Below are 26,760 nucleotides of genomic sequence, written 5' to 3' on the forward strand. Positions count from 1 at the left end.
AACCTCTGGACGGTCTTCAGGGGTCATGCCTGTTGCTGAGAGAGTTCCCAGGAACCCAAAAGGCAAAGAGGCGTGAGATCGTGACAAAGCTGTGTAACTTTGTTTGACGTACTTAATGAAATATTTAACCCTCTCTCCATTTATGTCTTCATTGTGCTCAAAACCCTAAAAGAACCATTGCCCCTTTGGCAATACACTGACCTTCCCATCACCAGCATCGCTGGGCTTACTGGGAGAGAGGGAGGCAGCGGTGAGGTCAGAGCAGTGCAAACACACCAGCAGGGCCAGTCCAGTGCTCCCAACCATGATGGGTTGCAGCTCACCAACCATCTCACAGCTTTTTCCCTGGTATGCCGCAGTGAAAGGAGGTCAGATAGCAGCCACTGCCCTGACCTGCTGACCACTATGGCTCAAATCTTTACTCATGAAAAGTAGACGCAGAGTTGCCGTTATCAAAATGTAGTACTTTGTCATCCAGATCTCCTGTCATTCCACATCTATTTGCCTTATAGCATTTGAACGGGCAGCTTTCTGTCACTGATGGGGGAGGTGGGCATGGGACATGGAATTGCTGATGGTGACAAATCCAGAATTGGGACTTTACAGCTAAAAAAAAATTGAGATATTTGAATAGAATCATAGATCGGTAGAATTGGAAGGGCCTCAAAGGCTCATCCAGTCCAATGGACTAGAGTTGTTTATTTTATGTGCATAGTCAAATGTGGCCTAGCAAATACATACCTTTGCTATGTGAAAACATGTGTGTGTGTGTCGTTTAGCTGTGTCCGACTCTTCGTGACCCCATGGACCAGAGCACGCCAGGCACTCCTGTCTTCCACTGCCTCCCGCAGTTTGGTCAAACTCATGCTGGTAGCTTCGAGAACACTATCCAACCATCTCGTCCTCTGTTGTCCCCTTCTCCTTGTGCCCCCCATCTTTCCCAACATCAGGGTCTTTTCCAGGGAGTCTTCTCTTCTCACGAGGTGGCCAAAGTATTGGAGCCTCAGCTTCAGGATCTGTCCTTCCAGTGAGCACTCAGGGCTGATTTCCTTAAGAATGGATAGGTTTGTTCTTCTTGTAGTCCATGGGACTCTCAAGAGTCTCCTCCAGCACCATAATTCACGTGCATTTTAGGCAGATACAAAGCTGTTGTGGTAAGACATTGCAAGTGGATTTTGATTTAACAGGAGGGGGAGGAAGCAGCCTGCAGACCATTCCCTTCTTTTGAAAGATCTAGGATTAGGGAGATCATGGAATTTGTTGCTGTTGTTTTAAGAGATGTAGAAATATAATACAGCAGCGTAAAACTAAAGAGGCCAATTCTGCTTGATTTGCCCTTTGAAAATGAAACACATGGCTGCTTGCCATAGCAATTGCTAGAAAAATAACATTCCGGAAGAAGTTCTAGTGGACAAGGAGCCTTCGATGCACGGAAAGAAAGAATTGGCAATAGGGGACTCGTACATGTCCAAGTGAATATGTGATCTTCCCCTCACAACCCACCCCAATTCACTTGCTCGTAACTTAAAATGCCTTCATGGTTCCCTTTAGCTAACAATCAATTGGCAAATGCCAGATATTTACGGTTACTTTCTAAGCCCAGCGGAGTTTTAGTAATAACACATTTATCAGCAAGCCTGCAACAGTCTGATATTCGGGGACAGTTTGCCACACTCGCCGCTCTGAAGAGGAAATGCTTAATCCATTAATTGTTCCAAAGAAGCTCAGTATACCAGTATATATGAACTGCTCTTACCCTGCTCTCCACCTCCAGATCTTGAGTCATACATTTTGGCTGCCGTTAACATGGGCATATGCAGAGCACATCGGGGGCACGGCAGCGGCCCTTTTGAACAGCACTGTCATGGAGTGCTTGGCACCAGATTACAACAGTCAATCACTGAATGGTCAAACAGTTATCTTGAATCAGTTTTATGGTGCTCCACTGCCTACTGAAGGAGAATATTGTTGAAGTGATGGAATTATCAGCATGCCCCATAAACCCCCACTTGGCCACATCAGTCCGCAACAGCATTGTTATGAGTGCCCTATAATACGTATTTCACACTTTTAAGAAATCTTTTTTAGTGTGGCAGTGAGGCATCTAATCATAAGCCTGCATTTTTATTAAAGCTTATATGTTTAATCAGGGCTTTTATTTTAAAATGAGCTTAAAGATTTTCAAATGTTCATGCCAGGCAGAAGAGCAGCTGCCTAAGAACCTTGGCAAAATGTTTTTCTCCTAGACAAGGGGGCCCCCTGATTTATAGCAGAAAACAATTCTCAAAGTCGTAAAAAGGGAATTACAGGCTGAGAGCCAAGGTTACACTGACCCTACAAATTAAGGGTTGATAAATAGTAAAATGAGCCATATCTTCTTCCTAAGGTTAAAAAGGCCAAGAGCAAAATTGAAAAGCAACTGGTCTGGCTGGCAGAAAGGGAGCATTTTTGGGAAGTCTTTTCTAAAGCTGTTTCTTTCTTAAACTAAGATCCTTTTAAGATTTCTTTTCCTTTTAAAAGGTTATTTATGTATTAAATATATTAGCTTAAATATAATTATGCAAAGGATTTAAGAAATGCTAGATTCTTATTTCATATAGTTGGAAGAGATCACAGGGGCCATCAGCCACCAGCCTCCTGCCAGACAGGAGACGCCATCGAGCACTCCTGATATATGGTTGTCAGGCCTTTTGTTTAGAAACCTTCAAATGAGGGAGATCTCTCAATGTTGATGTGAACTCAAAATCCTTGACATATGTTTAAGATAAAAATTCAAGATTAACCATCTGTTTTGGAAGGCAATAGGGCAAGGAGGGCAAGAGGTGAGCTGGTAATTAAGATTCCTTGTTGAGACACATGTAAGATATATTACTACTTATTTGTCATTTATAGATAGAAGAATATATAGCTTTTTGATTCCCATAAAAGGACAGAAGGAAATGGGTGTATCTTTTGTGACTGGTTCTAGCAAACAGCCAATAGGAATTTTAACCAGGCTGATTGGACAGAGGCAGCCACAGGAGGAGCAAGGGGGCTGGATTAAGGAAATATAAGTGCTGGCCAGAATGGCAGGAGGCCAGGCCAGAGCTTGGTAACCATATACCACTGTGCCTCATATTTATTTGTCTGACAAATAAATTATTATTTTAATTTCTCTATTGCTGCGTTGAATATTTCATTCCAGCTAAGTGTTAACCACAAGCAGGGTGCTACAGCAGCACCTACGCTTCAGAACTCCCTGCTTATTGGCATCTGGTAGGCTCCTTGGCTGAATTATTTTTGCTTAAAACATTTTCGTTTAGGCAGGTCTATCCAGACATATAGAAGTTACATCTGTTTTAACTCTTTTTCCTCTATTGTTGATTTTAATAATCTTTTGAATGTTTTAAATACCAGTTTCGAACTGTTTTTAATCAATGTTTTTTAAAGTTTTGTTTTATATATTTGTACACTACTTAGAAGGGACCCGTATGGCACTGTGGTCTAAACCACAGAGCCTAGGGCTTGCTGATCAGAAGGTTGGCGGTTCGAATCCCTGCAACAGGGTGAGCTCCCAGCTCCTGCCGACCTAGCAGTTCGAAAGCACGTCAAAGTGCAAGTAGATAAATAGGTACCGCTCTGGCGGGAGGGTAAACAGTGTTTCCTTGTGCTGCTCTGGTTCACCAGAAGTAGCTTAGTCATGCTGGCCACATGACCTGGAATCTGTCTGCGGACAAATGTCAGCTCCCTCGGCCAGTAAAGCAAGATGAGTGCCACAACCCCAGAGTCGTCCATGACTGGACCTAATAGTCAAGGGTACCTTTACCTTTACCTTTACCTTTACACCACTTAGCGGGTTCTTTTTTAAAAAAAAAACAATGAAGCAGTAATAGTACCTCTCTATTCTTGCTTGGTCAGGCCACACCTGGAATGCCGTGTCCAGTTCTTAGCACCACAATTTAAGAAGGGTATTGACAAGTTGGAATGTATGCAGAGGAGGGCAACCAGGATGATCAGGGGTCTGGAAACCAAACCTTATTAGGAATGGTTGAAGGAGCTAGGTATGTTTAGCCTGCATATGAGGACACTGAGATGAGATATGATAACCATCTTCAAAGGTTTGAAGGGCTATCACATGGAAGGTGGAGCAAGCTTGTTTTCTCCTTCTCTGGAGGGTAGAACCCAACTCCATGGCTTCAAGTTACAAGAAAGTAGATTCTGACTAAACATCAGGATGAACTTTCTGGTGGCAAGAGCTGTTCAGCAGTGGAATGGACATCCTCGGAAGATGATGGGCTCCCATCATTGAAGGCAAAGGTTGAATATCAGGGATGCCTTAGTTGAGATTCCTGGGCTGCAGGGGGTTGGATTAGAAGACTCTACAGTTCTATGAGCTACATGGAGCAATGGTGTGACTCAGTATAAGGCAACTTCCTATGTTCCTAAGGAATTATCTATGTAACTCAGGATCATTCACATAATCTATAGCACCCTGTTCTGTGACATATCCTTATTTCAGCATCTCAAGGGTTTCAAGATATAGAAGGGAGGAGAGAATCCTCTTATTAGTTTTTTTAAGTTGTTGTTGTTTAGTTGTTTAGTCATGTCCGACTCTTCGTGACCCCATGGACCAGAGCACGCCAGGCACTCCTGTCTTCCACTGCCTCCCGCAGTTTGGTCAAACTCATGCTGGTAGCTTCGAGAACACTGTCCAACCATCTCGTCCTCTGTCGTCCCCTTCTCCTTGTGACCTCAATCTTTCTCAACATCAGGGTCGTTTCCATGGAGTTTTCACTTCTCATGAGTACTTTGTTTTTTTAAGGGGGACTATAATTAATGTAAAGGTAAAAGGTAGAGGATCCCTGGACAGTAAAGTCCAGTCAAAGGCGATGAGTGCCACTATGGGGTTGTGGCGCTCATCTCACTTTCAGGCTGAGGGAGCCGGCATTTGTCCACAGGCAGCTTTCCGAGTCATGTGGCCAGCATGACTAAACCACTATTGAGGACCGTGATGAGTGCCAGAGCACATGGAAACGCCGTTAACCTTCCCTGCCAAATCTACTTGCACTGGCATGCTTTCGAACTGCTAGGTTGGCAGGAGCTGGGACAGAGCAATGGGAGCTCACCCCATCATGGGGATTCGAACCGCTAACCATCTGATTGGCAGGCCCAAGAGGCTCAGTGGTTTAGATCACAGCACCACCCGCATCCTTATAATTAATATAGGACCTTTGAGGCAATTTTACCCAAGACTTCAGCACCACAGGATAGTGTCTACCCTTCCAGAAACAAAGTAATCAAAAACATTGGAAATGACCTTATTCTCTTGCCCCCGTCATGCTGGCTCCACCACCCTTAGGAATATCTAGTCTGTGGAAAACAATATCCTTAATCCATTAATATTTCTAGCTTTTCCTTTGATGTTTAAATTGCTATTTTATCTCTTGCCCTGGTTTCTCACGCTTGCTGCTTTCGGTTTTGTGATACAATTCTAGGGTAGCTTTTGTTTGTTATTCCAGTCAATTCATGCTAGAGACAGTTAGCTGTTACTTTCTCCCTGAGTTGAATCAGACAAATTGCTATGCAGCATGGAAGCCCAGGCACCTACATAGATCTCTCAATTACTGGGCATGTTTGAGTAGACAGTGAATCATAGACCATGCAGGATTAAACCTTCAGTATTTGCTGGGAGTTTTCATAGGAGTACTGAAGTGATTGTTTTTAGTCTAATTGGCAGTCATTAGAGAAACGCGTTAAAGTTGCTACCAGGCTGTCAGTATTTTCCAGGAGGAATTCAGGCACATACTGGAAATGTAGGTTTGTGCTATTCAAGTGGATTAAAGGTTTGTCACTTTGCACAACAAATCCAGGTGCAGTTTTTTTAAAAAATACAGTGGTATCTCAGTTTACGAACTTAATCCATTCCGGAACTCTGTTCTTAAACCGAAACCATTCTTAAACCAAGGCGTGCTTTCCCTAATGAGGCCTCCCGCCGCCGGTGCCCTTCCACCATTCGGATTCCGTTCTTTGACTGAGGTAAAGTTCTCAAACTGGGACACTATTTCCACTTTTGAGGAGTTTGTAAACCAAATTGTTCTTAAACTGGACTGTTCTTAAACCGAGGTACCACTGTAATAAGAATCATCTGGTTTTTATAGTTAAGAAAGCGACCAGGGAATGCACTAAAAGTGTTGGGTCAGGATGAATGCTTGTCGTCATGGAAGCTCCCCACAAATAAATCAGAACAAATGTTCAATAAAGACTGGACATAAGCTTGCATATACACCATGCCATCGAAGCACATTCAAAACACATCATTCCCCTCACATAAAGAATCCTGTGGGAACTGTAGTCTGTTCCAATGGTAAAGCATGAAACTCTTAATCTCAGAGTTGTGGGTTCAAGCCCCACATTAGCCAAAAAGATTTCTGCATTGCAGGGGGTTTTGACTAGATAGCTCTTGAGGTCCCCCTTCCAACTCTACAATTCTATGATTCTATGTATGCTGGGAGTTGAATGGTAAGCTATAGCTCCCACGATGAGTGTTAAACTGTAGTACCCAGTGCTGTGTACATTAGGCCACGATGTGGGTGGAGCCTCAGTCCAAACCTCAGTGTAAGCTTTGCTAGATTGGAACCAAATGGTAAAAGGTCTGAAGTTTCTAACCTTTGCCCATGAGAAGAAGAGGGAGTGCTCCCACTGCCAATCCATGGTTTACCATTATTTCTGAATATGTAATTATCAATATTTTGAAAGAAATCTCCAGAAGGCAAGTGGATGAGAAATAAAATGGCAGTTTGGTGCCCAGCTGCAGTGATTTCCTGCATCCATAGAATTTCTACCGCAGTGTCCCAAGTTGTTGTTGAACTCCAACCCCCATCATCCTCAGTCAGCTTGGTCCGTGGACAAGAATGATGGGAGTTTTAGTTCTGGAACTTCTGGAATGCCACTGTCAGCCAGAGCAGACAATACTGTGGTAGGTGGACCAATAGTTTGATACGTGCATTTGGCTGCTTTGTATGTTCCTAAGTAAACATCTGTTTTCACTGCCTGGTACCTAGATAAGTAACAGCTCCTCCACTAGCAGATAAAGCAATTCAAAAATTGGAAGTAATATGCTCATATGCTTGGCTCTTTGTGCTTTGGGATTTTCATCTCCCAGTGTTTACAAGTTACCTCTGCCTATGAGGTTTAAAGCACTTGCATGTAAACATTTTCAGGTTTCCTCGGTTGCTTTGGTAACATGTCATTTTTGAAAGAATCATAATGGAGAAATTACTGGAAGGCTGAAATGGCTTAATGCGAAGGATTGCAAGAGATTTCAAGGACGGTGAAGCAGCCCCTGAAAGTAATATTTGAAAGTGGAGAGCATGAGCCCTGTCAATGGTTTCTTAGGCACCCTCCTTAAATCCTTAAAATGGGCTCTAGTCAGTGTTCGGTTGGGTTTATCACAAGCCTTCCACAGACACACTCCCCAGCTGTTTCATTGCTTCCAGCTAAGCTACCCAGAAAACCAGGGAGCTGATGTGACTGGATTGATTGTTTGTTTGCTTGTTTATATGCCACCCATCTGACTGGGTTTCCCCAGCCACACTGGGCGGCTTCCAACAAATTAAAACACAATAGGACATCAAATATTAAAAACTTAACTTGGGCAGGGCTGTCTTCAGATGTCTTCTAAAAGTCAGATAGTTGTTTATTTCCTTGACATCTGAAGGCAGGGTGTTCCACAGGGAGGGCGCCACTACCGAGAAGGCCCTCTGCCTGGTTCCCTGTAACCTCACTTCTCACAATGGGGGAACTTGCCAGAAGGCCCTCGGAGCTGGAGTTCAGCATCTGGGCTGAATGATGGGTGTGGAGAAACTCCTTCAGGTATATAGGGCCAAAGCTGTTTAGGGCTTTATTCAAAATGCTTCACATACATTTAGCAATCTCCACAACTGCTGGTGGTTGTTCATTATCACAAATGTGTCAAATGTACATTTTAGGATTTTAAAAGTATGTGCCCATTGAGATAGGATACATATATTTATGGGGGGGTGGAAAAAAATGAGATGGACTGGGTATATGAATCAATAGATGAGACACTGACACAGTCCAGAAATAGACTGATCTGCCTGTCCCTACAGGGGTGACATTTGAATGCTGGAGTTTCTAGCTCAAATCTCAGTTTCTTAGCTGCAGTATGGTACGCTAGCTTTCACCTAATGCACAACCTCCTGCATATGTCAATGCACAAATAAATTAAAATGCATCAAAATACGTAAGCATAAATAAAGGTCAAGTAAATGTTCCAACAACAAACTGGCTTGTATGAGGGGACCATGGACAAATTTATAAAATACACAGAGAGGCTAGTTTTACTCAAGAATGTAACTAATGATCAACTCTATTTCCCCAAGTTCCAAAGCTTAACTATGCAGCTGAATATTGGAATTAACAGAGTGAATCATATTAGCGTTGTGAATCTGCCTTTCTCCAGTGCTAGAGTAAATAGCAGGAATTAGTTAGAGAGACTGTACCCATCAGGAACATGCAGGTGCAGAATACTTCCAACATTCATGTTTATCTCCAAATGCTTTGGTATTTTGATAACTTGCTCCCCCCTTCTCCTATCTTCAGTAGGACCATACATTCTGCTATTCATACATTCTTATCTTAAATCCACAAAGTGCGCCCATTATTACTTTTCCCTTGTTCTTCCTTTGTGCCTCTGCACCCAAACAGTAAGTCACCCTAAACCTTTTGAAATGTGCAGCGATATTTAACAAGGTCAGTCGGAAGGTTTCTTCATAAAGTTAGCAATACCATTTTAATTCACCCATTTAACAGTGAAAACCATTAAGGCTTTGAAATGTGATTTTTCTTTCCCGGATTGTTATTTAGCCAGGCAGGTTAGTTGGTTTTGTGAGTTGACACCACTAATATTTCCTTTTCCATTTTTATCTTCTTTGGGTCTTTGTTTTTGCCAAGGTTTTCTGAGATGCTTGGTGAGTCTGCAAGGAATTTTATGGTCGCCTCTTTTCATATGCCATGGTAGACTATGGTTCATGTCTTACTGGCAATGAACAGATCACTCCTACTTTGTTCCTCATCTTGTGAATGCAGGAGCTGCAAGCCAAGTAACTTGGGTTGTCAGGAGGTGTGAGCACAGAAGTATGCTTTGTTTTCCCAGAAACAAACCGTGATCTGGAGTCAAGGTTTGTTGTTGGCTTCCTAGGCTGGGGCTACCCGGGTGCACCAGGGGAACCAATCCTGTGCTCCTCCTGATGTATGTTAACAGAGAAATCTGAGGGCTCCCTTGGACAAAAAAACAAGGACACCAGCCAGGAATACAGTGGTGCCTCGCAAGACGAAAAGAATCCGTTCCGCAATTCTCTTTGTCTAGCGGTTTTTTCGTCTTGCGAAGCAAGCCCATTGACGGCTTAGCGGATTAGCGCTATTAGCGGCTTAGCGGCTTAGTGGATAAGTGGATAAGCGGCTTAGCGGCTTAGAAAAAGGGGGGAATGGAAAAAAAGTTGGAAAAACTCGCAAGAGTTGCGAAGCAAGCCCATAGGGAAATTTGTTTTGCGAAGCGCCTTCAAAACAGAAAACCCTTTCATCTAGCGGGTTTTTCGTCTTGCAAGGCATTCGTCTTGCGGGGCACCACTGTACTAGAGCAAAACAGCAGCCAGTAGGCTTGGTCTTTATTGAAGACTGTCGCAACAGGACTCCCACCTGCCACAAGGTGAAACAAGATGGAAGCCCCAAACAAAAGGGAACCCAAACTTTTATTAGCTGCTAATCCCCATGTTACATCCCCCCCCCAAACTACATCACTAATACATCATGGTTACATCATGAAAGCGGAAGTCTGGTGCAAGCACCATAATCTGAGCATTCTGGATGCTGCCCTATGGTTCTCCTTGCCCTCCACCAAACACCCATCAAGTGTAACAAAAGAGATCTTTACATTTCCCTGTTTCCCAGCCAAGTTAATCACAACCTTTTGTCTTCATCTGGGTTTGTTATTTCTTGAATGGCTACCTGTCTGGCACTCAGGTATCAGGATGCCAGGAATTATCACTCAGGCAGAGGGGCTGCTGAGTAGCTGAGCTCACATGTCTATATGAATTTCTGAAGTTTTCCCAGTGAGCCAGTACGTAGATACATTTATCAGTGAATTGTTACATTTGGTATCATGCAGCAAAGGCCCTTTGAATAGATAGGAAGAAACTGTGATGAAGTGTTTTGTGGGGACAAATTGCAAAAGTCACAAAAGTGATTGTGCTGATTTTGGTAGTGGGCTGCATGTGCATGATATCTGCTGGAGGGGCAACTCCCCCCTCCAACCTATACATAAATTCCTGCAACATGCACACAACCTCTCTTGGTGCCCTGCCCATTCAGGTAAGCAGCAGCCGTCATAGGTAGGTAATGGCACTGTGGTTTTCTTCCAGCCTCCTAACGTCAAGCTACTGTTTTTTGAAAAGACTGGGGAGGTCATGATCACAGCCAGCCCTACCATTAGGTAAAGTTGAAGCCATTGCCCCAGGTAGCAGATGCTGGAGGTTGTGCTGTCAGCCCCATGGCTGCTGCTCCTGAGCTCTCCAACCATTCCCCTCTTTTGGAGGAGAGAGCTGTGCAAGCCACATGACCTGGTCTGGCTCTGGTGAAAAATACTCTCCCATCGCCAGTGTTCAAGTAAGATGGAGCTGCCCATCAGGTCAGCATTTGTGCTGAAATGAGAGAGGGCACCATCTTGTCCTTTGCTTCAGGCGGCAAAAAGACTTCAACCGGCCTTGAGCATTATTTGATCAAAATGGGGGACAGAGTAGGAGTCAGGCAGTGGGACTCATTTTATTATGCCTTTCCAACTATCTGATAATGCGCATATTAACACATGTGCATTTCTGAGCGAGACATGTTTAGGGCTGCTTTGCAGCTGTGATTGAATCAAAGTGACACGGTAACTAGGTGATAAAGAGCATGGGGTGATTTTTAAATTTCCCATTTTTTCACACTACAGCACCCTGTCTTCTGCATCATGATGTGCAAACTCAAGTGATGGTGACAGAAGCAAAGGCTGTTTGAGCTCTTACTCATCTGTGGTATTTTTCAGCTTTAGGTATTTGACAAACAAGAGCAGAGCAAATCTTCTGAATGAAGATCTTTATCTCAATTGGCATCTGTATTGGATTTGAATTGATTTTATACATGAGCTGTTTAAACTGTATATGAATCTTTTAAATTGTTTTTATATATCTGCAATTGTTTTAACTGGTTTTTATATATGTTAACTGTTGTGTGGATAGATAGATATAGATGATAGATTGGATAGATGATAGATAGATAGATAGATAGATAGATAGATAGATAGAGATAGATATAGATATAGATATAGATATAGATATAGATAGATGATAGATAGATAGATAGATAGATAGATAGATAGATAGATAGATAGATGATAGATAGATATAGATAGATGATAGATAGATAGATAGATGATAGATAGATGATATAGATATAGATAGACAGATGATATAGATGATAGATAGATAGATAGATAGATAGATGATAGATAGATAGATAGATAGATATAGCGTATTTTTCGCTCCATAAGACACACCTAGTTTTTAGAGGGGGAAAGCAAGAAAAAAAATATTCTGCACAGAGCATGTAAGCGGCTCTTGCTTTTCTTGCTTTAAACTCTTCTGTCCCTCCTCCTGCTTCACTGAGAAGCCAGCAGAGCAAGCTGCACAGCTCTCGCTGAAGCCAGCAGAGCAAGAGTGATAGCTGCTCAGCGCCTCTTGTTCTGCTGGCTTCCCAGCAAAGCGGGATGAGGGATGAAAGGGAGCCCTTACAAGGGAGCGTTGAGCAGAGCCTGGCAGTGGCTCTTGCTGGCTTTTCCGGGAGGTGTGGGAAGGGACAGAGGGCAGCCCATCAGTCCCTTCTCCCTCCTTGGGGAAAAGCCCCCAAAGCCACACACACACTCCACGCAGCTCTTTAAAGGGAGCACTGAGCAGAGCCTCCTGCCTGCATTTGCTCCATAAGACGCATACACATTTCCCCTTACTTTTTAGGAGGGGAAAAGTGTGTCTTATGGAGTGAAAAATATGGTAGATAGATCACACAGCGAGAGAATTACTAGCATATTGCATACCTGTAAAGGATACCCCTTAACAAATGACTAGGGCACTGGTTGGCAAGCTTGAACAACAGAACACACAACTTTGTCCCAAGTGTCAAAATCGCCAAAAAAAATGCTTGCTCCGGGTGAGAGATTTTTGTGTGTGATAGGCTTTTTAAAGTGCAAAAAAGATTTAAAATAATAAAGAGAAGTAAGAAAAATACTAAGGAGAAAAATAGTATTCTTCTACATTGCAGACATGTTCATTTTAAAACTGATTCTCACTCACTTTTCACTACCAGGGAGGTTGCTGGGTTAATCCATTACTGGAAAACAAACACAGAACCTTTAAAGATTAACAGAATGATTGTGCCATTAGCTGTTGTGAACTTTGCGTGATCTTGCACAGCTCTCAATCATTCTCATGGGGCCTAGACGGGAGAACTTCTCAGTGGATGATGACCTTAATGTTTGATGAGAGGTTTCAGAAATCTCGAAACTCATCTTGACACCATGAAGCATGAGTTACATCTAGTATTAAGGTTAACTATGTATTCCCCTTCACACATGATTGCAATATTGCGGATGAGAGAAGAGGGCTGTGTCTGCTGATCCTGCCCCTACTGCCACATCTATGCTGACCTCCCCTCACCCCATTTACTATTTGGGGGACACAAGGGAACCCTGCTCTGTGCATGTAGGCTTCCCCCCAAATGTAGATCCCTGACTGCACAAGTCTGCTCATCACATACGTCAATTTCAGTTTTTCTCCGTTTCTCATTTTTCCCAATCATAAGTTCAGTTTCCCACCTTTCCACATCTGTTTGCAAACTTTTGTGGGGAGGACATCCTCATTAACATTAATCTACATTCCAGAACACATTTTTCTTAAGACACAGTATTTTTGTATACAATTTTGCCCAAAATATCCCCCCCCCCAGCATTTCTCCCTATTACAATGCATTGCTGTTATTTCCACCAATTCTTAGGCACACTTTATTCTAACATATACACTTTTGTATGTTGGGGGGTTTTAATGGGTTGGAGAATTGCATCACAAAATTCAGAGAAATGTGAATTTCTGAAAATAGCTGTCTTTAAAGAATTCTAGAGTTGGAAGGGACCCTGAGGATCATCTCGTCCAACCCCTTGCAATACAGGAAAGTGCAGCTGTCCCATGAGGCAGTGGTTTTGAACCAGTGTGCCGTGACACCCTGGGGTGCCTTGAATGATATTCAGGGGTGCCGCAGGCAACACTGGCCTCTGTCCCTCTTTCCTTCCCTCCCTCCCTCTGATGTCCTCTGGCATCTCTGCCTCCCAAAGGCTTGCACAGCTGTTTATTGCACCAGCCATGGCTATAAGCTCCACAGTGACCTCTCTTTGTGGTGGGGAGGGGAGGAAAGCCAGTGTGGTGTGGTGATTAAGAGCGATAGACTCATAACCTGGTGAACCGGGTTCGTGTCTCCGCTCCTCCACATGCAACTGCTGGGTGACCTTGGGCTAGTCACACTTCTCTGAAGTCTCTCAGCCCCACTCACCTCACAGAGTGTTTGTTGTGGGGGAGGAAGGGAAAGGAGAATGTTAGCCGCTTTGAGACTCCTTCGGGTAGTGATAAAGCGGGATATCAAATCCAAACTCTTCTTCTTCTTCTTCTTCTTCAGAGACCAGGGGTGGCAGCAGCAGCTGCCCAGAGGACTCCCAAGGAGAGGGGGAAGGAGAAGCAGCAGAGGGAACACTCCACAAGGGTTTGAAAAGGGTGAGAGGTTGCCAGCTCTGCAGGCAAGGGGTGGCATAACTGGGCTCCTGAGCCCCACAGGGGTGACACAGTAAGAATGCAGTTGGTCAAGGGAGCCGTGGACTCAAAAAAACCTCTGCCATAAGGGGATCGAACCTGCAACCTTCATGTTACCAATGCCATGCTCTAACCAACTGAGTTTCAATTCACATAATGGTTTAGGAAGTGCACATTGGGTAGGTTCTCACTGAAAGGCAAGCCGCACCAAGTTTATCCACCATTGCTGTACTCCCCACCATAGACTTCACCACAGTACAGTATGTGGCTGGCGGGGGGGGCATAGCTGTCAACCTTTCCTTTTTTGCAGGAAATTCCCTTATTTCAGTGCCGTTTCCTGCTGCTTCCCGCTGCTATCCCGGAGTGTTAGATATCCCGTAGACCAGCGGTTCTCAACCTGTGGGTCCCCAGATGTCGTTGGACTACAACTCCCATCATTCCTGAGCTCTGGCCTTGCTAGCTAGCGGTGATGGGAGTTGTAGTTCAACAACATCTGGGGACCCACAGGTTGAGAAAGGCTGCCGTAGACTGTCTCTGGAACAGGTGAGGCTGCTGATCCCTTATTTTCAAATCCAAAAGTTGACAGCTGGGGGGGGGGGCAGGAAAGACACAACAGGCAGCAATTGGCTTCCTGCTGCCCCTGCCAGAGAATGAGGCTCTCATGAAGAACTTCAATCTTTCTCTATTGCTTAAGCCTGAGCGTGGGGCTTTGTCGGGTGAATGTGTATGGGCCTGCCCTTGCCTGTTTATCAACGTATATATTTTTTCTCCACAGTGCCTGAATAGGTTTAATGTTGCCTACAATGCAATGATATGCATAATCCAAACTTTAGTTGGGTTTTTCAAATCCCAGGGTATTATCTCTCTACAGCTGGTGGCAATGAGCGCTGGCAGGAACTATGCATCGTCACGACATCCTGCTCTCTCTACTAGCTGAGTTATCGGATACAAAATCATACTCTCCCCCCCACACACACACACACCTACCAGAGTAAAATTAATCTGTAATGGCTGATTGCAGATCTAGCGGTACATACAGAAGCCAGCTGTGTAACTGCTGCAAGTATGTTCTTGAAGTTTTCACTCGCATAAACTGACCGATAGGGCCCCGTGACTCAATCCTTAAAAGGTAAAGGGACCCTGACCATTAGGTCCAGTCGTGACCGACTCCGGAGTTGCGACGCTCATCTCGCTTTATTGGCCGAGGGAGCCGGTGTACAGCTTCCAGGTCATGTGGCCAGCATGACTAAGCTGCTTCTGGCGAACCAGACCAGCGCATGGAAACGCCATTTACCTTCCTGCACTTTGCCATGCTTTCGAACTGCTGGGTGGGCAGGAGCTGGGACTGAGCAACGGGAGCTCACCCCGTCGCGGGGATTCAAACCGCCGACCTTCTGATTGACAAGTCCAAGGCTCTGTGGTTTAACCTTCTTCTGACCTTTTAGACTACAACATCCATGACCTCAATGTGCTGTTGGGAGCTGACTGGGTGCTGGCTGGGACTGAAGGATGTTGTACTCCAAAACATTCAGAGGTTGCTATGAAGGGGAAGGCTTGCTTCTGCACTCTCTCACCTGTGAGTAAACCCCATTGAACTCAGTGGGGTTTGCTCCTAACAAGGCATGTAGAGGACTGTGGTGCAAACTGAATTAAGTGAGCTTGACTTGCGCCTATTCAGAAATTCTGTGCAGAGCAGTTAATGTGGGAACTGCCATGTGGAGCGGATGTCTGATCAAATCTAGCTTCTAGCTGCACCATGGGCTCTTTTTCATACTGACTTACCCATAATTGCTAACAGGAGCGGTGCATTCACTGACTGTAATCTCTTCCTATCGAAACATTTCATCCATGTCCTATTCAGAAAGGAGAAATCCCTACCTAGCTATGACAAGGCTGTTTAAGTAACGGAAGCCCAGCCACTGTCGCTTGTCAGGCAATTAAATTGAAAGCATTCAACATCCTTGGAGTACATTCTCATTAGGAAAGAGCTCGTCGAACAAATCAGCTTGGGGAGATTCTCTGAGGGAAAGTTTCCTAATTATTATGTGTTTCATATATTAAAGGAAAGCCCTAAAGAGTAACAAATCACTGTGTTTCTTCCTAGGGACGTGGGTCACGTTTGGAGGTCAAATTTCAGACGAGGTAAGCAAAGTTTCATTTAACTACAACTTGAAAAAAATGAGATTTGGCTGCGTCTTATTTCTTATATGTCTTTTTAATTAAAAGGCAAACCACAGATGACAGAATGTACAGAGTCCATTCCGGCAACAGGAATGATCATACATAAAAGAAAAGGGATTTGTGCTTTTCATGCACTTCAGAACGTCTTTTCAGAACCTGGAATTTAATGGACAGCACCTCTGGCATTAAATGGCTCTGCGATCCAATTAAAATACCTTTTTAAACATGTTCCTGAAAAGAAAAGACACCTGTGGACCACTGACAGGGATATGAAGAATACATTTTGAGGTCAGGGAAGTGAGGAGCGTGAGTTGTGAGCTTAGCAGACCTGATTCACAATTCAGCTCCAACATGGGCTCAGTCGATAACCTTAGGCACCAGCTACAAATTACTATGAACACAAGACCTCTCCTACTGGCAACATATCCCCAGTAGTGTTTGGTTACACAGATAACATGGTATTATCTTCGTTGTTTCTTAGGCACTCCTCTCCACACCTTTCTATGTTCTCTATGTTATGCTAAAACAGTGGTTAAGAGGCTACAATCCTAGATTATTATTTTTCCTGGGAGTGAGTCCCATTGAATTCAATGGAACATTTCTCAGCAGGATTGCACTGCCCATTTCTTACATTCGCGTTGTAAGGGTGGCTTGCCAAAACTGGTCTCTTTTTCTCTCAGTGACATCAGCCCGTGATGGTGAGCAACAGGGTCCAAGTTGTTGACATTTGATAGCTACTCCAAGCTGGTAAATATGTGGGTTTCAGGTTTTAAAACTTGTCTTTCTTGTTGAACAAGAAAGGTTATAAGGGAGAAGGAATGCAGGAAAGGTTATAAGGGAGAAGACCTATGAGGGGACTTTCCTGGGCTCGGGGTGGGAGAGGCTGCTAAGCAAATCTTTCGGCGGGTGGCAACGTGCTAGAGGACAGAGCTGAGTGTGCTACACAGGCTACCCTGCCCCTCCTAACCTGGCTTGCTGCTTCAGATGTGTGACAAGTGAGAGTAACTGCCAGTTTAGTTGGCTGCTGTCCACCAAGAAAGGGGGCCATCTGTCCTTCACATAATCCCTTACGCTGGCCCTGCTTCTACAATATTTCAAAATGGTATACTAGACACATGAAAGGCGCTTGCCCCCATCAATATTCCAGCTGTGTATCACTAAAGCAAGCATTGGGAATATGTGGCCTTCCAGATGTTTCTCCCATCATTCCGGACCGCTGGCCTTGCTGGCAGTGGTGGCGGACATCAGGCAGGGTACAGAAAGAGCAAAGTACAGTGGTACCTTGGGTTAAGAACTTAATCCATTCCAGAGGTGCATTCTTAACCTGAAACTGTTCTTAACCTGAGGTACCACTTTAGCTAATGGGGCCTTCCGATGCGGCTGCACAATTTCTGTTCTCATCCTGAGGTAAAGTTCTTAAACTGAGGTACTACTTCTGGGTTAGCGGAGTCTGTAACCTGAAGCGTCTGTAACCTGAAGCGTCTGTAATCCAAGGTACCACTATATATTTCTAGTTGGGTGGCTTCTTAAATCTCTGAAAGAAAAATAACAGTGTGTATTAATGAGTCCAACAATTGGGGGCAAGTAGGGGTAAGTTCCTTCTTTGGGGAGCACTCCCCCCCAAAAAATGCTGGGTGGGTTTTCTGGGGATTTAATTGCAACATGGCAAATATTAAGGAAGGGCCAAGGTCTGTGCTCTCCCAAATGTTCTGGATTTTACTCCCTGGTTCAACTCCTGTTGAGAGACACAGTGCTTCCCAAAGACTTTAGAAGTGCCTTGGAGATTTGGGTGGTGGGTTCTGTGTTTTGAGGGTCACTTAGATAAGTGATTGAAATAAAGCAACACACAGCTGCCTCTCCTGACTGCTCTACTCAATAATCAGTGCAGCTTCAGAACTCACTTGTATTGGACTGAAAAGCAACCAAAACAAATAATTCGTATTTAGAATAGGGGAATCTGCCGTTTATTTTTTGCTCTAAGCACAATTCTTGCCATTGTTGTTGCAATCTTAACAGTGGGGAGTAGGCCCCACTGAACATACTAGGACCTCTGAGTACACATGTATAGAATGTATAGGCTCTTTTTAAATCAGAGCATTGGCGCTTCAACACTGTGCAACTTACAAGAGCACTTTGAAGACCCCTGCAAAATTCTGGCAGATGTTCCCCGTAGTGGGAATATTCCAGTCCATTGGAGCGTTCACTCCACTATTCAGTGTCTCCTTTGGGACACATGTATATAGCCCTCTGTTGTTTTCCAAAATAAGACTGCTCGGCTGCAAAAATGAAGAGTGGCAGAGCACTGCATAGCAATGGAGAAAAGAAACTGTGCCTGCAAGTGTTGGTGAAATAAATTGTGCCGCTGAGAAGCCCTCGCAATGATTTCTAATAATGGTGACAAGAAGTGGGGAATGTGTAGTTAAATGGATCTGTAGCAACAGCGTTGGAGATATATAGCTGCCATTATTATTATTATTATTATTATTATTATTATTGCCAAATTTAAATTTACACCTTTACAAAAATTATTGAATTGATTCCATCCTATGAGCTAATTTACTGAACTAAGTCCATGCTATTTTATAAACTGTTTCCTGGTTTTACAGGACACTTGGGATGAGCTTCCATTGTTCTGCTTATCCTTTTAATTTATACCTGTTATGAATTGCCCCAGTCTCAGCTGAGCAGTATGTGGGACTTCAGGAGCTCACCCAGGGTTTGTGTTTCTTTTGGAAAATTAGGTACAATTGAGGCTATAGTGTCTTTATGACATATGGTTTTTTACATATACATGCAACCTAGAGCCTTCAACAGAGGGGCTAGCAGCAGCAGCACCCCAAAACACGCCAGCTTATTCCATAGTAGGAGCATCAGCATCCCTTCTTTGCAACCTCTCTTGCTCTGCAGGGAACATCCCAGCTTAACCTCTCTGCTTCCTGGTTTCATCATTCCTGGCTCACACTCCATAGCTTCTAGGACTAGGCTCTCCTTTTCTAACACAGGGAGATGCCTCACATTTAGATGCTCTGAACCCCCTAATTGTTTCTCCCCACCCCAGGAGGTCACCTCACAAAGAAGTCTTTCTGACTTCATTAACACTTGCTGATTTGGCTAGGATGACAATGTCCAACACACAACCCAGGAAGTTTACCTAATTAACTAGCATTTTTACAGAGTCTTATCAGTGAGTCCATCACACCTCTGAATACCCCTAGCATACACATGGGTCTGGCTATTCCTGGTGCCAACATGCAAGTTCTAATTAAACCATAACATTTGTCAAACTCAAGCTTTCGGCACCCACTCTAAAGAGAACTTGCCTCTGCAGATCAAAGACACAATCTTTTGCAGCCGGATAGTTTTATTCTTATCATTATTACAATGCAGACTTCCTGGTGATTCCAGCCCAGCAGATAAGGTAAAAGGCCAGAAACACAGGTGACTGAGAGGCTGTTTCCCCTGATGCAGTTCTTTGGTTATGCCAACACAGTAATGGACTAAAATGAAAGCTTCACCAAGGGCATTATGGTAGCACGTTCCCGTAAGAGGAGATTACTTTCCTTCAGAGTCCTTAAACAAGGCACCTGTATTGACGTTTGGCAACATGCAATTTTATTTAATGTGACCAATCAATGCACTAAATGCCTGTCAACCCCAATTTTAAGCCTTAACTAGAGGTGTAAAAAAAAAAGACATTTAAGAATGAGTTTTCCCTGTCATCTCCTATAGTTAAGCTATTTTCTTCTGATCAATATTTTAAATTATTTCAAAGAAGCAATAGTGACACAGAAGTGCCATTTGAAGAACATTTAAATGCAGGAGAATGTCAAGGAAAAAAACCCTGCTACATGGAGATATTTCTTTTCCTTCCACAAATTGTCCAAGGCTTGTTTTATTTGCTGCATATAAGAGAGGTTATATGCAGTGGGGAAAGACAATGACTGATTACGGGACTAATCCAGTAAGTGGAACAGTGTGACAGGAGGAAATGCTGCAGGGAGTGAAATAAAGTGCCAAAATCTTAGGCAGCCACAAATGACTTTTACAAGCACTTTGTCACCTGCAGGCTGTTATGTCTAAGTTTTAAGAGTGAAGCCAGCCTTCACCAACCTGATAGACTTCAAACGTTTTGAACTACAACTCCCATCAGCCCCAGCCAGCTGGCTGAGGCTGATGGGAGTTGTAGTCCAAGACACTTAGAAGCCACCAAGTTAATGAAGGCCGTGTTTGGCAATAGAAATAACGAGCGCTTTCTCTGTAACTTTGCCTTCTGGGAGATCAGCTGCAGACATAACTGAAGCGATTGTGATTCAGCTGAAAACATCCCTAAGAGACACTTAGCCCAAGAATAATCTTGGCACCTGAAGCAGAAAATCAACATGGTGTTGTCATGATGATAAAGAAAGAATAATAAATACAAAACAGACCGTTGTCCGTTGTCTGCTCCTCTAATGATCTCTCTGAGGTGGACTAACTCACCCTGCTTACTGGTACAGCCAGCTCTGCAAATGGACCTGGGATTCCCCATTCCAGTTGCAGCCCAGTTAGCCAAACGTTGTGAAATAAAATAATGCATTGAGAGCCCTTGAGGTTCCCTGCATTACTTTCCTTGAAATGAACCCCGATTTCCCCCACTCTGGATTTTCTGGGTCATGCCATGGTGACATCAGGCATTGCATGGGGGTTGGACTAAAGGACCCATCCAACTCTACAATTCTATGGCTCTATGATAACTGACAGGTGGTTGGTCCCAACCAGCCATCAAGGGAGGAAATAAGAATCAGTCCTGCTGGCTGGATCCAGTCCCCAAACCCTGATCACAACATCACTCAGTCTGAGCAACAGTGAATAGGGTGGGAGAAAGTTTCCATTTTGCCTCTTCGGTTGCCATTGTCACCATACCTGTGGAACTGCCAACAAAGAGGCGAGGGACCAGAGAATGTGTTTGGGACCTGTGGGTGCTGCGTATGGGGGGATTGGAAGATGTTGGAGACAGGTGAGGAGCCAGGACTTCTTTTTTGATCCAAGCGAGCAAGAAAGTTTGGAACTTTGAAAAGGCACATTTCATTTTGGATCTGGCTTTCCAGTATTCCTAAGTTTGATTCTGAGCCCAGCTTGGGAGAGCTTTGCTGCCATGCCTTCAGGCAACAACCACATGGGTTTATCTTGCTTACGGTGAGCAAGAGAGAGGCTGATTTTGGCTTGGTAGGTCAGGCTAGTTTTAGGCCCCTATCTGCACCTTACATTTAAAGCAGTATCATACTCCTTTAAACTGTCATGGCTTCCCCCAAAGAATCCTGGGAGCTGTAGTTTGTTATGGGTGCTGAGAGTGGTTTGGACACCCCTATTTCCCTCAGTGACAAACCTAGACAGCATCTTAAAAAGCAGAGACATCACCCTGCCAACAAAGGTCCGTATAGTTAAAGCTATGGTTTTCCCAGTAGTGATGTATGAAAGTGAGAGCTGGACCATAAAGAAGGCTGATCGCCGAAGAATTGATGCTTTTGAATTATGGTGCTGGAGGAGACTCTTGAGAGTCCCGTGGACTGCAAGAAGATCAAACCTATCCATTCTGAGGGAAACCAGCCCTGAGTGCTCACTGGAAGGACAGATCCTGAAGCTGAGGCTCCAGTACTTTGGCCACCTCATGAGAAGAGAAGACTCCCTGGAAAAGACCCTGAGGTTGGGAAAGATGGAGGGCACAAGGAGAAGGGGACGACAGAGGACAAGATGGTTGGACAGTGTTCTCGAAGCTACCAGCATGAGTTTGACCAAACTGTGGGAGGCAGTGGAAGACAGGAGTGCCTGGCGTGCTCTGGTCCATGGGGTCACAAAGAGTCGGACATGACTAAACAACTAAACAACAACATTCCCCTCACTGAGCTTCAGTTATCTGAGTAACAACCTCTCCATTTTCCCAGGGAATTTTGAGTATTGTAGCTCTGCTACACTTCCCAGATTTCTTTGGGGGAAGCTATAACTGTTGGATACGATACTGCAGATGGGGCCTGATTGTAAAAATGGGAAGAGATGGCACCAGTCCCAGAGTAAAACTCTTATTAGGGAAGTGCTTCAAAAATATTGGATGTACTATGCACATTCCTTAGAATTGCCTTTTACCTGCAATGGAGAGATTTGTAATCATTTTAAATGGTCATTTAAGTTTGCCTTTCCGCTGTTTTGATGCAACTATAAAACAAGCAGCCTGGTTTTCATAATTTCCTTCTGACCAACTATTTCATCATCATTATTGCAATGGTCAAGTTTCTTCAATCCCCTGAGCATTGTACTTCATATAATGGCAACGCTGATTCAGCTATGCTAGCTGGCATCATCATAGCTGGTCCTAAATAGGCTTGCAAAATAAAACATAACCATTTGTGACGTCTGTAATTACTGCTGTGCCTGCTAATGCTTGGTTTTTCAAATGTGTACTTGACTGCCCAACATGAAACTGTGGAAATAAATATGGATATATACTATTTTTGCTTTGTTGCAAAGGCCAAATTTACTTTGTTTCTTCCAAACACAAAGGAGAGCATGAGACTCTTAATCTCAGGATCGTGTGTCTGAGCCTCACATTGTGTGAAAGATTCCTGAATTCTGTAATCAGCACTGATTTTTCTTACTTTTTTGGGGTGACAATTGCAGCGAAGGCTGGTTCCTTAGGGTGAATGGGGTGCTGCCCCACCCACTTCAGTCTGCTCTCACCAGCCCCCACTTCCCACCTTCTTACTGGGAACCAGTCCAGGGGGTACCATAGTTCTACCTGTCAGCTTCCTGCTCCTTAGTCTCAGTGTGGCCCATGTAGACTTCAGCAGCAAGGAAGAGGGGACGAACCATAACTAGTTGGCTCTGTCTGTCCAAATGAACACCAGCCACTACTGAGTAAATGGGAAATGGCAGTAGAAGCAGCAGCAGTTTTCTTTCCTGCGCTGCAAAACCCCTGGTCCATTCTCTATGGTTTAAAAATTGGGGTTTCCTTTGGGTGAAGTTCCTTGGTCCTTCTCTATGCAAACCCACTCTCTATTATGGGTAGTTTCTGCAGCACAGCGCAGTAGATGGTGATGCTACCTTTCGTGTTCTCTAGGACTAATGTCATGTCTCCCTTTCCCAAAGATTGCGGAACAGCTAATGACTATCGCGTATGAGAGTGGAGTAAACCTGTTTGACACAGCAGAGGTGTATGCAGCTGGAAAGTAAGTATCTGTGCTTACTTTGTTGCTTCCAGTTAAAGAAACTAACTTGCAGCTCTGCTGCAGCACGTGGGCAGAACAGAAGACTTTAGCAAACATGCATGAGTAACAAGGGGCATTAGGATAAAATGGCCCTATGGCTGTCTGGTACTAATTTCTACTGTGTGTTGATGTGCTAATTTCTCAGCTGAATATTTCAGTTGTGTTCTGGATTTTTTAAAATAAATAAATTATTCCATCATACATAACATATTGTTATGAGTTGTAGGTGCTAGACACCCTTAAATACCTGCAAACAGTGGGTACTAGAATTTAATTAAGTTCAGGAGTGCTAAAACATAGCTAGACCCTGTGTATTAGACTCATGTGTATTAGGCCAGACCCATGTGTATTGAAGCTGTGTACTAGACACTTCTAAATCATGTGATCAACATGTGTCAAAAGCTAATTAAGCCAAGCTGGTTCCTCCTGTGATGTGTCGATAGCTCCCATCATCCCTGATCACTGGCTATGCTAGCTGAGGCTGATGGGAGTTGAAGTCCAACAATATTCCTGATTTAGAAGTCAACTACCAAGTAGCATCAAGACTAGCTATTGTTGGTCATCCTTCAAGCTCAGAAGTGCCTATACACACAGTGGGGAGCAGATGGATTCTTTCAAAGCAGCATCAATGCTGACTTGCAATGAAATTGTGCAAATAACTCAAGCACTGATATTGTGAATGAATGAACAACTGGATGCAATAAATAGACCTGTAACAGTTAGCATAAAACGATAAACGATTGTGGTACCATACTGTTATGTCCAAAAACATTTCTTCTGAATGGTGCATCTGGGTTTTTTTATTCCTCCTACAGGGCCGAGGTGATTTTGGGAAGCATAATAAAAAAGAAAGGCTGGAGGTAATGTAAATATTTAAGCATTCAATTCTTGGTATGCAATGGTAGAATTGGGAGTACTAAATCAGGACTCACAGAGCTACTCTGAATCTTGGGCCTTTGCTTTAGAAAGGCTTGGCAAACCTGCCCACAAAACATGCCAACACTAGGCTAGTATTGAGATTCTTCTGCTTTTCAGGCTGCTTAACCTCCTCCAAGTTGCTCTTTGTTGGTGTTATGTGGAAGAAGCGGCCGGCCTGGGAATGACTAGGGCAAAGGCAATTCAAGGGTCCTGGACATTTCCTGCAATGCCTAGTCCAAATCTGAATTAAGAAAAATAAGGACCTAGCTGCACTGTAAAGCAGTAATGTGTACACACCCTTTGTGTGTGGGGGTCACAGTGCCAACATTCTGTCAGTTTCTGTATAGAGCTTGTTCTATAACTGCACAGTTTTGATGGAAGAGTTTTTATGATGTAAGAGCTATTGCTGTTTCCCTTTCATCTTTATGGATGAATTTCAGGCATGGCTGTATTAGGAAGGATGCAGTTGCAAAAGAAATAATGGCCTGTTTTTAAATTTTTATGTGTTCTGTTTGTTTAGGAGGTCAAGTCTGGTCATTACAACAAAACTCTACTGGGGAGGAAAGTAAGTTTCCTTTTAATCATTGTGTTGTAGAAAACATTTGTTATTAAAAGTAAAAAATGTACCGCATGGCTTTGTACTATCAAAATGCATTTAGGTTGGTGAAACCAAAAAAGATAATTTGCTTTCTTTGAAGAGCCGTCAATTTTTAAACCTGAGAGCAGAGTTGGGAGTTATCCTAGGTAGCTTTCAGACTAACCATTTCTTCAGCATTCATCCTAATTAGAAACCACTGGCTATTTAATGAGCATCCATTCTGATTCACAAGTGTGCTAGCTCACACTTGTAACTGCATTTTCCCATCACTTTCTTAGCTTCTTCGTACCACTTGCTATATCAGAGTTGGGCAGTACTATTTTTCTAGAAAAAGAGGGGCCAGAACTCACGATGAAGACCTCCCTCGTTCTCTTAGAATGGTAATGGCTTCCACCTGAGAGGTACCGGAACTGAGTTCTGGAGACCTGCAGATGTGGTTCGGCTTGGACTACAGCTCCCAACATCCCTGGCCATGTTTGCCCAACAACACCTGAAGGTTCCCCAATGTCTGGCACAGGGGTCGGCAACCTGCAACCCATGGGCCACAAGTGGCCCATGGGGGTTGTTTAAACAGCCCCCAAGCCGCCCCCAAATTGAGCTGCCCACTCAGCGAATCCCCTCACGCTGTACTAAACTGGCGCAGCACAGAGTGGGGACTCACTTCCGCGGCACCAGAAATCGCATCTGCGCAGACGCAGACACCGGAAATCGTGTCTTTGCAGGCATGATCTGGCCCATAGAGTGATCTCCACAGGAGTGATCCGGCCCAGGCGAGGTAAACCTTGCCTACCCCTGGTCTAGCATTTGTCAAGATAATTAGCACACTTATGAGGGAAGGTCAGCAGGCAAAAGGGGGAAGTACTAAACTTTTCTTATCGCCAACCAATTCTCTCCTTCAAATGACCCCATTTAGGGAGCAGTGGGAGCAACTGACCCCAGGCCTTGCTGTGTGCCTCAAATCAATATTAGCATAGGTGCCAACTCCCTGGGCCCCTGAGCACCCACAAAATTCCCCATGAAAGGGCCGTGCACCCACAAATTTAGGTGCATGGCACCCATAGCCCCAGGCACCCACACTCACAGGGCCAAGCTGACATTCCTGGATATTGGCAAATAGTATAGTGAAACTGAAGAGTATTCGAAGGGCCCTTTCCCCTCATAATATTTCCCCTGTCAGCCTTAAGGGGTGGCTGGTGCCCATTGAGGCTTGTGGGGCAGAAATCTGGGAGGGGAGCCAGAGCCAATGACAAGCAGAGCCAACTAATTCTAGTTTTATCCTCATCCTCTTCCTTTATGAATTCTAAATGGGTAACATTATTGAAGCACAGCATGCATCCATATGAACCTACCCAGGCATTAAGGTCAGCTTCAGAGGCCTTGCTTGCAGAGCCCTATAAGATCTTGCTAGATTGGCAGACCCCAAAGACAGGGCCTTTTCAGTGGTTGCATCTGTGGGACTCCCAAAATACATATGTTTGGCTCCATCACTGCTGGATTTCAATGCACCCTGAAAACATGTTTATTTTGTTTGTTTGTTTGCTTGCTTTTAATTTGTACGCCAGGTGGGACTTTTTCATGGCCTATATTGCTGCTGGTTTTTAAGCTGGTAGTTTTAAATTGTTCTTTTTAGCTGTTGAATTAATTTTATATTGATTGTGGCACACTTTTCATAGAATCATAGAATCTTAGAGTTGGAAGGGACTCCAATGGTCATCTAGCCCAACCCCTTGCAATGCAGGAATCTCAGCTCAAGCATCCATGACAGATGGCCAACCAACCTCTGTTTAAAAACCTCCAACTCCTCCTCTCGTGGGAGTTTGTTCCACTGCTGAACAGCTCCTACTGTCAGAAAGTTTTTCCAATTTAGTCGGAATCTCCTTTCTTGCAACTTGAAGCCATTGGTTTGAGTCCTACCCTCCAGAGCAGGAGAAAACAAGCATGC

General features: G+C 44.0%; 1 protein-coding gene across 2 annotated transcripts in view; it reads left to right on the plus strand.

The window, feature by feature from the left end:
* KCNAB1 (potassium voltage-gated channel subfamily A regulatory beta subunit 1) overlaps positions 1–26,760 on the plus strand; it is a 184,805-nt gene that overhangs the window by 117,952 nt on the left and 40,093 nt on the right. For both annotated transcript variants that reach the window (XM_079978149.1, XM_079978150.1), the window contains exons 3-6: positions 15,988–16,025; positions 23,184–23,263; positions 24,118–24,162; positions 24,741–24,785. In XM_079978149.1, the coding sequence (XP_079834275.1) occupies positions 15,988–16,025; positions 23,184–23,263; positions 24,118–24,162; positions 24,741–24,785 (208 nt within the window). The remainder of the gene's footprint in view (positions 1–15,987; positions 16,026–23,183; positions 23,264–24,117; positions 24,163–24,740; positions 24,786–26,760) is intronic.

The sequence above is a fragment of the Podarcis cretensis genome (genome assembly GCF_951804945.1).
Source record: "Podarcis cretensis genome assembly, chromosome: 5".
Classification (NCBI taxonomy): Eukaryota; Metazoa; Chordata; class Lepidosauria; order Squamata; family Lacertidae; genus Podarcis; species Podarcis cretensis.